The following is a 13,438-nucleotide window of genomic DNA, read 5'->3' on the forward strand; positions in this document are numbered from 1 at the left end:
ATGGACGAAAAAATATGAGACTGTTGCAGAACAATTTTTTGTCATCTTGGGACAGACAAACCAGCTCGTGGACAAAAAAATTCCTTTGACGATGGCGACCAAAATCTCCCTTTCATGGTGGGAGAGTGAGAAATTTCAAGAAAGGATGTCCTCTGATGACCACATATTGGCAGATTATTACAACAGATACCACTCAGCTGGGATAGGGCGCCATTACGGACCCTGGACAAGTCAAGGCCATTGCCAATATCTTGGAGATGAGTTCTATATCTGACGATTTCCTATTTTTAAGAAATAGTCAAGGATCAGCCATTCCAGAACCATTCAAACGATTCAGCAGCAGTAGTGTACATCAACAAGCAAGGGGGGTACAAGAAGTGTAAGTTAAGATAGCGAGAGAAGTGAGCAGACTAGTAAATTGGATCGAAAAATATCTCTGATCAATACGTCTGAACCATTAACTTTCAAGGAACTTTCACTCGCATTCTATTCCATTTCAAGCCTTTCTCTCAAGACATTCTGGCCCTGCCTTAGGCCGTGATTTACAGTGGGCGCAATGGTGCGCGCGTGAACAACAGACCTTCTCTAAGAGGCCGTCCATACTGCGCACGTGCGATGCAGAGTGACAGCGCAGCAGTTTTTTGAAGACCAATGATTTTGTATTTTCACGCGATGGCTGCGTCACGTGAGCGGTTCAGCCAATTAAGGGCGAACCAGCCTTTTGACGCGTCCGCCATGTCTCCCCAACCACTGGAAATTACCTTTTTCAAGTTTCATTTATGAGTTCTGGGAACATTGTTTTGTGTTTAGTGATTGTGTGGAGGAAATAGGGTTCCTCGTTGTTGCACCATTTAGTATCTACCTTACGCCCTTTTGAGTGCTGTCTATTTTTTGTTTTGTTACTAGTTGACTCAATGCTCAGGCGACAGGCATGCGCGCCCACTTTAATCTCTGCCTTAGGCGGCAAGCCCTGAGAGAAGGGCCCCCTAGGTTCTGCACCCCTCTGCGCAAGACCAGTGTACAAAGGGTTAAAAAAAACCTGCTAAGAAACATAGACTAGAAATTTTCACCCTTCTAGCCAGCAGGTTCATTATTCTGTGGATGTTACAGCAGACGTCCTGCGCAGCTGAACCTTTTTTCATCTCAAGCCTTTCTCAAAAGACATACTGGCCTGCGAAAGGCAGCAAGCCTTTAGCTGCAGCCATAATGTGCATGCAGTTTGTTGCCATTCGTGGCTTTTCCTGCACCTCGCCTGGCAGCATACTGGAATAAATGAAATGACTATACAAAGGGACTCTCCTTTTTTCACACCCTGGACTTCCCCAAAGATCCAGTCTTGAGTCCCCTTCCTCCAAGTTCTTAACCCCCGCTGCACGAGGCCAGCAAAGAAGCGTTTCTAGGATTAAGTAACGCTGATACTGCCTGGATTCATCAGTCATCCATCCACAAACATTTATTGCTCTGAACCCAGCTGCACCTCACCACACGCTGGACTTGCCCAAGGTAGCAGACATATGGTATTCATAGGGTGTTTGCCACCTGCAGCCATTCGTCTGCTTTGTATTACTGTCCATGCCATTTGGACTGCAAAGTAAAATTATTAAAATTTAAAATTGTTATTACTTCATTTTATCTCTGCATGAACGTCCCTGCTCTGTTTAGTTTTTCTTTGTTCTCCAACAATCTCCTGAATCCCAAAACGTTCCTGTTTCACATATTTTTTTCCTACTACAATATCACTCTGTATGCAGCCATGAACTCCACCTGCCAAACCTACCAACCAAAAATCCCTTCACTACCACCTCAATCTTTCCTTCTGCTACTGCTTGGTGGTGACATATAGCCCAACCTTGGTCCAACACACACACCTACACTTGCCCGGACCAGAAGCCAAGCCATACCTCGTATTGCCAACCACTTTACTCCAATCTTTATTTAGATCCCCTGCCTCTCCTCCCTTCCATTTTCCTGCTCACTATAGAATGCACACTCCGTCTGCAACAAACTTACTGCAGTTCACAACTTTTTTCTCTCAAACTTGTTGAACCTATTAGGTACAGTATTACGGAAATCTGGCTCACCTCATCTGATCCTCCCTCACCTGCTGCACTGTCTTACGGTGGCCTCTCCTATAGTCATTCCCCACCCCCCAACCATGAAACTGATATAACGGAGGAGTAGGCATTCTGCTTTCTTCTCCATGCACTTTTCAAGCTAGCCACTCTTGTAATTTTTCTTTTTTGAAGCGCACAAAATCCGTATTTTCTCCCCTGTCATTCTCAATGTTACGGTTATACCTCCCTGTTCCCAGACCATTTTTTTGGGTGACTTCTGCACTTCCTCTCCTGACTCCACCACCCTCATTCTGGGGCACTTTAATATTCCAATTGGTAATGCGAAGGCTCCAGCTACCTCTCACCCCTTCACATCTCCTACGCTCACTCTACACCGCAATTATTCCTACACCAACTCATCTCTTAAACCTCTCTAAACACACACTTATTTCTTACATCAGTGTTTTTCAACCAAGGTTCCTAAGAACCCTTGGGTTCCCTGGGCATCCCTAAAGGGTTCCCTGCAATTTACTGGTCATTTGAACATTTGTATCTAATACAGAAGAATTTACAAAGTATCTGATCACAGAGTTGCTATTAGAGAGGGTTGGGGGTTCCTCGGAATTTCACTTTGGTTTCCTTAACCAAATAAAGGTTGAAACCACTGTCATACATCAAGCATGCTTCTGTCACCCATCCTGAAGAAACCTTCTCTCGATCCTGCCTCCCCTAACAGCTACCATCCTATCTCCCTTCTACCATTTGCACCCAAACTTCTTGAACGACTCATTGATAACCGCATGCTGGACTTTCTCTTCTTGATACACTCCAATCTGGATTCCGTCCTAACCACTCAATTGATACATAACCAAAGTCACTAATGACCCACTTAAGGTCAGTCCATCCAACTTCTCCCTTAATTCGTTTGGGCCTTTCTGCTGCTCTTGATTCCGTTGTGCACCCCCTTTTTCTGCACCCTATTCTGGTTACATTTTGCTTAACTGACTGCACTTTCAGTGTTTCCATTTGTCATGATAGACCCAGCTTATTACGGCTTTTAATTACCGGGATCATTGATTGAGCAAGCAGAGAGATGAAAATAAATTGCGTTTATTCACCTAATGAACGGACACAACTATGTTACACAAAAATACAGTAAAAAGACACACTTACTTTGAAAACTGGGATAACAAAACTAATCTTTCCTAATTGCAAACACACAGCAAAATATTCCAGGCCACTTTTCATTCCTGTGGCCTCTTGCTGTGGAATTCCGGTCACTTATCCTCTGAGAAATTTAGACGATTTACTCAAGAGGTGGAACTTCTCCAATGGGACTGAATCTCAGGCGAATCACACAAGATGCAACTGATGAAACTCTTAGATGTTTCTCTTAGAACTGATGCATCTTGAGCGGGGTTCAAATCTGTGATGGTGATAAAACTGCTCCTCACCCCCACCCCCTCCTTCTTGATGTTACAGCAGAGAACAACTTCCCCATGGCCTGTACAAGCTTATAAGACCTTCAAAACCCTATCTGGGTAATGGGGAACCAATCTTGGCTTGGGGGCCAAATTCTGCCCTATTGCAGGATTGCCAGTAGTCCTGGTAACCGGACAACAAGCTTCGCCCACGTCCCCCCGCATAGCATGCCTGGCCAAACCCACTGTGCTTAGTGACAGCATATCTGGTTCTGGTCAAGAATCCCCTTTGAAGCTCTAACTTTTTGTATACATCCTGGAGGGCCTCTCCCCATGGTCCCTTAAAAGCCAGACCTTCGGAATGGTGGGCCATAAACTAGCAGGGTGAATCTTTTAATGTACCCTGTCCCCTGCCTGTCATGTAAATCCCCCCACCTCACATAACTGTAACCTACACAAGGGCCATGCCCGTTTATGCATTTACACCCATGGTACTATTAATAAAATCATAACAGTCTACATGTCTCTCTCCTAATCGTTTGCATACAACAAATTAGAGCATTGGGACATTCCTTCAATCATATCAAGCTTGGGGGATGGTTAAAACCCCCATTCTCTTTTCCCTTATTCAAAACATTGTTACCATACATTATATGGTTTTCCCCCTGAACCCTATTTTAATCAAACCAACCTCCGTCTTATACCTGGCTGTAGTGTGGGGATATGCATTAACCCCTTGTGTCCCATTTTTACCTTTTCCTGCTCTGTGCTGAAGCAGGGCATCCCAGCACCTCTGGAAACGGTAAAACACAAACGGCAATTGTCTCATATTTTGCAGAGTCACAGTAATGCATACACAATGCCCGGGCCCAAGAGCTGACACTCTAGGACCCCAAAACACGGGTCAGGGGTAACCAAGTGGGCTTGACCTTTATTATAACCCTGGTTCTCCCTTCCCCCGCCACACCATTGCTGGCACATCCTCCTCTTTACTCCCACCAGGGGTGGAATAGACCTGGGGGCAGTTGTTCCCTGTGCCAGTCAGATTGTAGCATTCTGGGCCGGTAGCAGGGAGGAGGTACAGACAGGACTCTCCAGCCCCTACCATACAAGGCCCATGTAACTTGCCGGCTGCTACACATTCTGATCCTCAGAGGACGCTCTGCACAAGACCTTCCTGCTACTCTGATCCAAGTAAGAGTACACTATATGTACAGTATTGTCTTTGTCTGTGACTGGTGGGTGTTATGTGTTACTTTAATGCATGTCTGGTGCGTGGCTGCTGTATTGTATAATGGGTGTGGGGGATAACGTAATGTGCCTTTTGGGGTTTCATTTGTGTGTGTGTGTGTGTGTGTGTGTGTGTGTATCTTATATACTATATTTGTGAAAGCACTGTATGCCTGTCTGGATGTCCTGTGTCCCTAGGGGAAATCTCATTGGTCCCTTGGCCCGCCCGCCCCCGCACACCTCTCATTGGCCTGGGGCGGAGTGACGGGCCAAAGGAGAGAGAGACACACACACACACACGCCCGCTCAACCCTAGAGACGCTGACGAGACGCTCACCAGGACACCAAAAGTAAGTACAACACTCCCCCCCCCACCACTATCACCCATTGGCCCTCCTCAACGGCTAGCCGCCCTTGACCACCCACCCTCCGCCCTTGCCGGCGCTGAACCACCCCCTATCACCACTATGGCCCCTTTGCTGCGCTCTTACCCCGCCGCGTGTCCTCGAAAACAAGCAAGATCTTCCCCCCCCCCCCCCCAACAACACCCCCGATCAGCACACTTACCCTACACCGCCAACGCCGGACCTCAAACACTACGCTAACACCCCCCCTCGCCACTCTGCATGCCGCCGCGGGCCAGACCGAGCAGCCGCTCACACCCCCAACCCCCTCTCGCCACTCCGCATGCCGCCGCGGCCCATCACAAAAAGACCACTCCCCACTATCAGCAATCATGCACACACGAAATCAGTTTACTGCACAAATCACAACATGCTCAACGTGGAACAGCTTTTCCCCCCCCACCCCTCTCTTTGCCCCCCCACCCCTCTCTTTGCCCCCCCCACCCCTCTCTTTGCCCCCCCCACCCCTCTCTTTGCCCCCCCCCACCCCTTTGCCCCCCCACCCCTTTCTTTGCCCCCTCCCTGCCCTTTGCCCCCCCCCGCCCCTCCCTGCCCCCCCGCCCCTCCCTGCCCTTTGCCCCCCCCTGCCCCTCCCTGCCCTTTGCCCCCCCTGCCCCTCCCTGCCCTTTGCCCTCCCTGCCCTTTGCCCCCCCTGCCCCTCCCTGCCCTTTGCCCCCCCTGCCCCTCCCTGCCCTTTGCCCCCCTGTCCCTCCCTGCCCTTTGCTTTTTTCCCGCGCTCGCGCTGGAGGAAAAAAAAAAGCCGGAGGCGGGTTCATGTTGTTGGGTGAGATTACCCCGCCTCCGGCTCTCTGAGCAGTGCCTTCGCTCCTCCCCCGCCTCTCAGCAACTTTCCCTCCTCAGCGCTTACACTCCTCCCCCTTCCGGCAGCCAGCCCCTTCCACGCCTGTCTACCTCAGGCCCCTGCAGGGCCATCTGTCCCCCCCCTCGCATCGGGCCATCCGCCCCCCCCTCGCATCGGGCCATCCGCACCCCCTCGCATCGGGCCATCCGCCACCCCCTCCCTCACACCAATCTCTCCCGGCCTCCGTGACCCCCCCTCACCCCAAACTCTCCCGGCCTCCGTGATCCCCCCCCCCCCCTCACCCCAATCTCTCCCGGCCACTGAGCTGAGGCTGCTGCCGCCGCCCCCATGTCCCGGCGGTGACCCGCAGCGACAGCCGCAGAGGGCGACACCCAGTCTGCCCCCCGCCTCTTCTCCCTCTCTCCGTGGGATATGGCGCTCTCCGGGGGAGACCACAGCGATCCCAAGGTGTGTAGGGGGGAGAGAGGGAGAGAGTGTGTGTGTGTGTGTGTGCATGGGAGAGTGTGTGTGTGTGTAGGATACCAGAAGTGTCACATCACCACCCCAATCACCCTCCCATCATCCCAATCACCCATCACCCCGTCACCCCCATCACAACCCACCCCGTCACCCCACCCAATCACCCTGTCACCCCACCCAATCAAGCCCTCTATCTCTCGCCCCCTCTCTCTCGCCCCCTCTCTCTCTCTCACTCTCTCTCTCACCCCCTCTCTCCCCCTCTCCCTCTCTCACACCCTCTCTCTCTCTCACACCCTCTCCCTCTCTCTCTCACCCCCTCTCTCTCTCTCTCTCACCCTCTCTCTTTGTCTGTCTCACACTCTGGAACTGAATATCTTACTTACCCTATATATCTTAACTGCCCTATACTACACCGAAATAACCTATACTGCTTTCTTCCAGATCTGACTCAAGCTTCACACGGAAGACATCGGAACCCCCCCTAACCCAGAAGACAGGTAGGGAACACCTCCCCTCCAATGTATAACATTGCGGGAATGAGGGTACCTGGACATTAAGGGACTGCGGATCAGGTAAGATCCGGCATTTACACACACACACGACTAATTGTAGTATAATGTAATACAATAAATACATTTATGTCAAAAATGAATGTTCTGACTAGGAATTTATTAAATGTGTTTTATTTTAAAGTGGGGTTGGGGGCGGGACTGGGGGCGGGGTTAGGGGCGAGTAGATTTTTGGGTGATTTGTCGAACACTGTATGTGTGTGTGTGTGTGTGTGTGTGTGTGTGTATGTATATATATATATATATATATATATATATATATATATATATAATGTGTGTGTGTGTGTATATGTGTATAGGGGGTTTATTTGGGATGTGTTTTGTTGGTGTGTGTATATGAGGTTTGTGTGCATGATTTGTATACTGTGTGTGTCACTTGATATTTGGGCGAGTTGTGCCAGCCCCTGACTCCCGCTGTTTTTTCATGGTCCCCTCTATGCAGATGATACCCAAAGTTACCCTCCCCTTTTCTTTGCCCTCCTCCCCGCCTTCTCTTTTTTCTTACAACTGGATTACTTCCAGTTGGTCTCCCCTCTGCCATCTCTCTCCTCTCCAGTCCATTCTAAATGCTGCTGCCAGGCTCCTTTACCTCACTAACTGCTCTTCTGCTGCTGCACCATTATGCGGCTCACTATATTGGCTACCTGCAGAGTCACATTCAAGACACTTATGTATAGCTTTGCTGGTGAGCACACTGCTCATTTCCAATTATACTCCCACATGCAGTCTACATTGTGTTCTTGATGTACATCTCTCCACCTCCCTTATTACTTCCTCTCACCTCAAAGTTTTCCCGTGCTGCACCCTACTGTAACTCTGGAATGCTCTATAACACACAATCAAATTCCTTACAAACACACTTTTTCAAGGAGACTTATCCAACACTCTCCTGATGTTGATAGCCAAACCCATGGTAAGGAACTTGCACACACTATTCCTTGTATCTCCACTCCCTTCATTCTATATTATAAGATACAATGGTATTGTCCGTCCTCCCACTGCGGAAAATGTTGGCACCGTACAAATAAATGAAAATAATAATAGCTGATTTTCCTCAGCCGAAGGACCATGGCTCCCCGAGAATGGTCTCTCAATCGGAAAGTATTTAAATGTCTGGTGCACAGATGACCACAAACCACAGGAATGGAATCCTCTATTTCTGTTGAAGCTCATTCCTTGATGTCCTTGGCCTCATCATGGGCAGAGCGAGCGATGCATCTACGGTGGAAAAATGTAGGGCACCAACCTGGGAAGACTCTTCCTACCAATATTCTCTTTTCCTCTAGTTCAGCAGCGGAAGCACATGTTCTCATTTTTGCCACCTGTTGGATACATTTTTCATTATACAGATGTAGCAAAGCTTAAGGTTTGCGTGTCCGCGGCTACGAGCAGTCCCGCAACCACAGCCCAGATAGGTTAGTGCTGTGGGGGGTGCAATCCGGAAGCGTGGACCACCACTGTGCGACCGCGGCAGACACTCCCCAGCTCCGCGGCTGTTTGGTTTTTCAGCCGTGACGGTGGGGACAGTAAGTCTGGCTGTATCTGTATGCATAGAGGGAGGCAATTGTTTTTGTTTTATTTTGCTCATTGCTTGGTATTACACAAAACGGGGGAAGGGTGACAGATTTTCATGGCCACTCCTCCTCCGTCAAAAGTCTTCTGTCCCACCATGTGCGAAGAGCTGCGATATCACAGGTGTCTACTAGACTAGAAGAAAAGAGAATATTGGTTAAACCCCTGCTGCCCCCATGACCTTTTCTCCAGCGTTTCTCACATCACAATGTCATGTGACCCCGCAGCGTCGCCAGAAGTTGCCGTAGAGCAGGTAAAGGAAAATACAGAAGCCTTGTGCCTTCCCCCGGCATTTAAATGAAATGTTGTGGGGTAGAGCGCGGGCCTCTCTAAGTGCCATGCCCCCCCTCCCCCCCATTTTGCGCACCCCTGGATTAGACAGCCATCATTTGCAACTATGATTCTTTGCTCTTTAACACTTTAACATGAGACAAAAGTGGGATGTCATTTTCTTAGGCTGCCAACTACAAATGGTGCAAAGAGTTGTGGCCTTGTATAAACTGAACAAGAGTGGCATCATTTATTAAGCCACATTGGCTCGCTTCTATAATTATATGCTTCTGCTGCTGCTTTTCAGGCTCACTGACTACAAATTCTTACTTTAGAGACTGAACCCTTAACAGTGTGAGGTTTTTTTTTTTCCTCTCCTCTCTCTTCCCCTGACAGATCACAAAGCTTATGAACAACTACCGGTCACATGCTGCATTGCTTCATCTCCCTTCCAAGCTGTTCTACCACAAAGAGTTAGGAGTCTGTGCAGACCCAGCTGTAGTAAACAAGCTATTAAGATGGGACAAACTACCCCAGAAAGGGTTCCCTTTGGTTTTCCATGGTGTGAGGGTAGGTTACACCTTCAATGTTTTATATGATGTCCTCATGAGAAATATACATATGTATGTATTTTTATATAGGTGTGTGTGTGTACACGGTGCTTCACAAAATAAACCATAGAATACAGAGAATTATATTTCAAGAAGTGTTCAGATTAGATTTGATGCAAGAGAAGGTGCTTTGTGTATACTGAGTAGGAGGGATTTCCACAGGTGGAAGCTGTGATGGTGATGGGGAGGAAGGAATGTTTTAGGCAATAGATCAGTAGAGGTTGGAGGGGTGCAGACGAGGCCCTTATAAGAAGAGTGCAGGAGACGGGTAAGGGTGTAGCGAGAATTAAAAGCTGATATGTAGTGAGGTGCAGACGTGTAGAGCCTTGAACGGGAGGAAAACTCAGTGAAATGTAATTGAATGGGAAGCCAGGAGAGAGAATAAAGGAGGCCAATTATTCTAGCAAAAAGCATCTTGGATAGACTGCAAAGGAAAACGTTGTGAAGCAGGGAGACCTGTTGGGTTACAGTAGTTAGAGAATAAGGTATGCATGAGAATTTTAGCAGTAGATTTACAGAGAAAAGGACACATTTTAGTAATGTTAGTCGAATAAGTGACGAGGTTTATCCAGAGCATGAAGGGGAGAGGGAGGAGTCCAATATAGAGCACCCGCTTTGGTGATAGGTGTTCTGGGTAATGTGATGGAGAATGGAGATACTGAACTAGGCTAAGGAGAAAATCAGGTACTCGGTTTGAGGTGACCAAAGCCCAGATACGAGGATCTAGTTGAAAGGCAATCGGATACTCTGGGTTGGACTGCAGGTGTCCGTTTGAGGGACATGCATCGGAGTAGAGGGGATACCTGAAGCCAACAGTTGATCAGATCACCAAGTGATTAGTGTGTGTAGAGGAGAAGTCCTAGAACTGAGAATTCAGGCACACCAACAGGAGGAAGACATGCTGGCAAAAGAGACAGAAAAGGATGGAAATAAAATTGCAGCTCTTGTAAACCAATTGCTTTAAAGTGATGTTTTTCTAAATATGATCTGTATTGCTAGAAAATGCACAGAATAATTGTTATTTTAATTAACTTTATTAACTCTTTTTTTTCCTCCTTAGGGAACTGAAATGCGTGAAGGAAGCAACCCATCGTGGTTCAATCCCTCAGAAGCAGTTCAGGCCATGCGATACTGCTGCATTCTTGCTAAACATGTCACAACATCGGTATCTGCTAAAGACATTGGCGTGATTACACCTTATAGAAAACAGGTATTGAACTGTTCTGCTCCTTGTGTTGTAGACTCCTTGAACTAAGGGGGTGTGGGAAATTCAGAGCGTGTAAATGCAAAATCCATCTACCTTCATTTTTTATCTCGGGTCTGATGCATTACATCATTTATTTAATCAGAGTGGCATGATCTGCAGCGAGAGTGACTTCCTGGTGCATAGTTAGTAGGGAGTTCCAGAGGTTGGATGCTGCAGTGAATAATACCATCAAATGGGCAGAGTTGTAGATAAGAGGCAGGCTTATACTGGAAGAACGGGTACATTTAGAGGTTTAGTAGCAGGTTAGAGATGAAACGGAGTGGGGCCTAGTTGTGCAACGATTCCTGCTGCAGGATGTAGAACAGATTGAAGAGAATTATTAAGAATCGGGGAGGCAGGAAATGCCAATAAGTGTTTTTCTGGAATAAAGGAATATAGTATTTGTTTAAAGGGATTGTATTCCCTTGATAGTGGAAGGCAAGTATCCTGCCAATTACATTTTAAAATGTTATAAAGCAGTTTAATGTAAAGCAAATGATGGTCATATTACTTATGTTTTATGCATCTGTAGCACATTGTAAAAATGTTTCCATGAAGTTTCCATTAACATAGCTTCTGCCCATTTACTATTCACAAGGGGAATTTGATTCCTAGGATTACATGAAAATAGCAATGGATTTTGATTACATGTTTACTACACAAAGTATATATTAGACGCCATTTTGTTTCATATGGAAAGACGACAAATACCAGAGAAGGGACTACAAAATCTGACTTTGAGGTGAAAACCAAATGCGCTCCGCACGTCTTTGTTTGGTTGTAGATAAAATGTCATGTTCCCATACTTTATCTCCCAGTAATGCAGATATGTGGTACAAGCGTGATCATCCCAAATAGTCAACCAAAAATCTATTGTATACTGTTAAGATCTGAACTCCATATTGTCAGTGTTTTTTGTTTTGTTTTAATGATAGTTTTTATATATATATATATATATATATATATATATATATGTATATATATTATATAAACAAACTTCTAATCCTAATTTCCAGTTTGTTCCCTTTAGTTTTCCTGCACCATAAATGACACCCCATTTTGGTTTCCAATGCAGAATCATTGCATTCACAAGAATTACTTGTTGAAAATAGAGCATGTGCTACGCTTGGTTTGTTCTTTGTTTTTTGCTATGTCTTGCAGTGTCATTTTAGAATAAAAGAAGTTTGCTATTAAAAAATGTATTTATTCAGGGAGAAAAAATCCGAACTCTCCTGCGAACTGTTGACCTTTCGGACATAAAAGTGGGATCTGTTGAAGAATTCCAGGGTCAAGAATTCTTGGTTATCATTATTTCAATGGTATGTAAGTGTACATTTTATTGGTATATTGAAGCTTCTTAGTTTAATCACCACTAATTACATTTCACTGGAAATTATATGTAATGTTTCAAAGCAGGAGTTCATTTTATGCACATTTCGTATGTATGGATAGATATATTATACACAAAGTCCTTCTGTTCTCTTCTAGCAAAAGGTAAAGTGTACAAATCAAATTATTTCCTTAAAGCTGCAGTTCAAGCAATATCCTACAGTACATGTGTGGTTTTTTTAAATAAATAATTTCTGTACTACAAGAAAATACTTGTAGCATATAAAAAATAAACAATTTTAAAGACATTTTAATGTATTCTAATGTAACAGACATTTGTCCCTATAGCAAATGTTTAACAAGTCACATCATCTTCCCCTTTTGAAACAGCATCACCTTTTTGAGCCCTGCCCCCTTTAGCATTAAACCAATTGAATCTAGTACCTGCCTGGTCACATGATCTTCCTCACAGAACTTTGGCTGTCAGTGCAGCAGAAGATTACCCAAGGTGCATTTAGTGAACCCCCCAGCCGAATTTCAGCGATTGATTACAGGAGAACGGATCGATCAGCAATTTAGCTAATCACTTGTCAGTGTATAGATTGTACTGATGCACATATTGAATGGGGGGGGGGGGGGGGGAAATTTAAACCGACGGCCTGAACTGCAGCTTTAAGATTAAAGGCAAGAATGTAAGCCCTTTTTTTTTTGTTTTTTTGAACTCCTGCAATGCAATAAATGCCTCTCCAGCTGGAACTGTTTTTGTAAACGCAATAAGCCTCCTGCTAATACTTCAGTACACCGAGTAAAGGAACTAAACTAACCTTCGGGCAATTACATGGTCTCTGACGTTGGAGCCTTGAATCAGGTTCCATGTTTTGTTTATGCAAAATAAAATAACAATTTTATATAAAAAATATTTTATCTATAAAACCCGTGATATAAATTCACTTAAAGGGGATTCTTGACTCACAAGTCACAACCTTCGGGCAATTACATGGTCTCTGACGTTGGAGCCTTGAACCAGGTTCCATGTTTTGTTTATGCAAAATAAAATAACAATTTTATATATGTAGTCAGGTTCCCCCCTTGCGCACTCACCCCCTCCTTCTGGTATGCGAGCGCGCGTTGTTAGTTGTTAGAGTGAGTTCCTGTTGCTGTGCTGCCTCTGTCAGTAAGAGGCACCTGGAGGTCTGCAACATTGTTGCGGTAGTCTGATGCAGAGCTGTGAGTCTGGCAGCACAAAGCAGACAGAGAAAAGCCGTTGGTGACTGGAGCTGCTAGGGGAAGGAGGTAGGGTGCAGGGGTCTGCGACTCTCTGCACTAGGCCAGCAAGTCCCCTAGGCCCCAGATAGCCCTGAGTCATCCCAGCTGAGTATTGTAGGGACAGGCCCTAGGTTAGGGACCCTGCCCCATTATATATTTGCTAGGAGTGTATCACGGCCATTGC

General features: G+C 46.1%; 1 protein-coding gene across 1 annotated transcript in view; it reads left to right on the forward strand.

Moving 5' to 3' along the window:
* MOV10L1 (Mov10 like RNA helicase 1) overlaps positions 1 to 13,438 on the forward strand; it is a 120,672-nt gene that overhangs the window by 80,115 nt on the left and 27,119 nt on the right. The window contains exons 21-23 of the mRNA XM_075599833.1: positions 9,199 to 9,372; positions 10,474 to 10,623; positions 11,871 to 11,978. Coding sequence (XP_075455948.1) covers positions 9,199 to 9,372; positions 10,474 to 10,623; positions 11,871 to 11,978 — 432 coding nt within the window. The remainder of the gene's footprint in view (positions 1 to 9,198; positions 9,373 to 10,473; positions 10,624 to 11,870; positions 11,979 to 13,438) is intronic.

The sequence above is a fragment of the Ascaphus truei genome, chromosome 5 (assembly GCF_040206685.1).
Source record: "Ascaphus truei isolate aAscTru1 chromosome 5, aAscTru1.hap1, whole genome shotgun sequence".
Classification (NCBI taxonomy): Eukaryota; Metazoa; Chordata; class Amphibia; order Anura; family Ascaphidae; genus Ascaphus; species Ascaphus truei.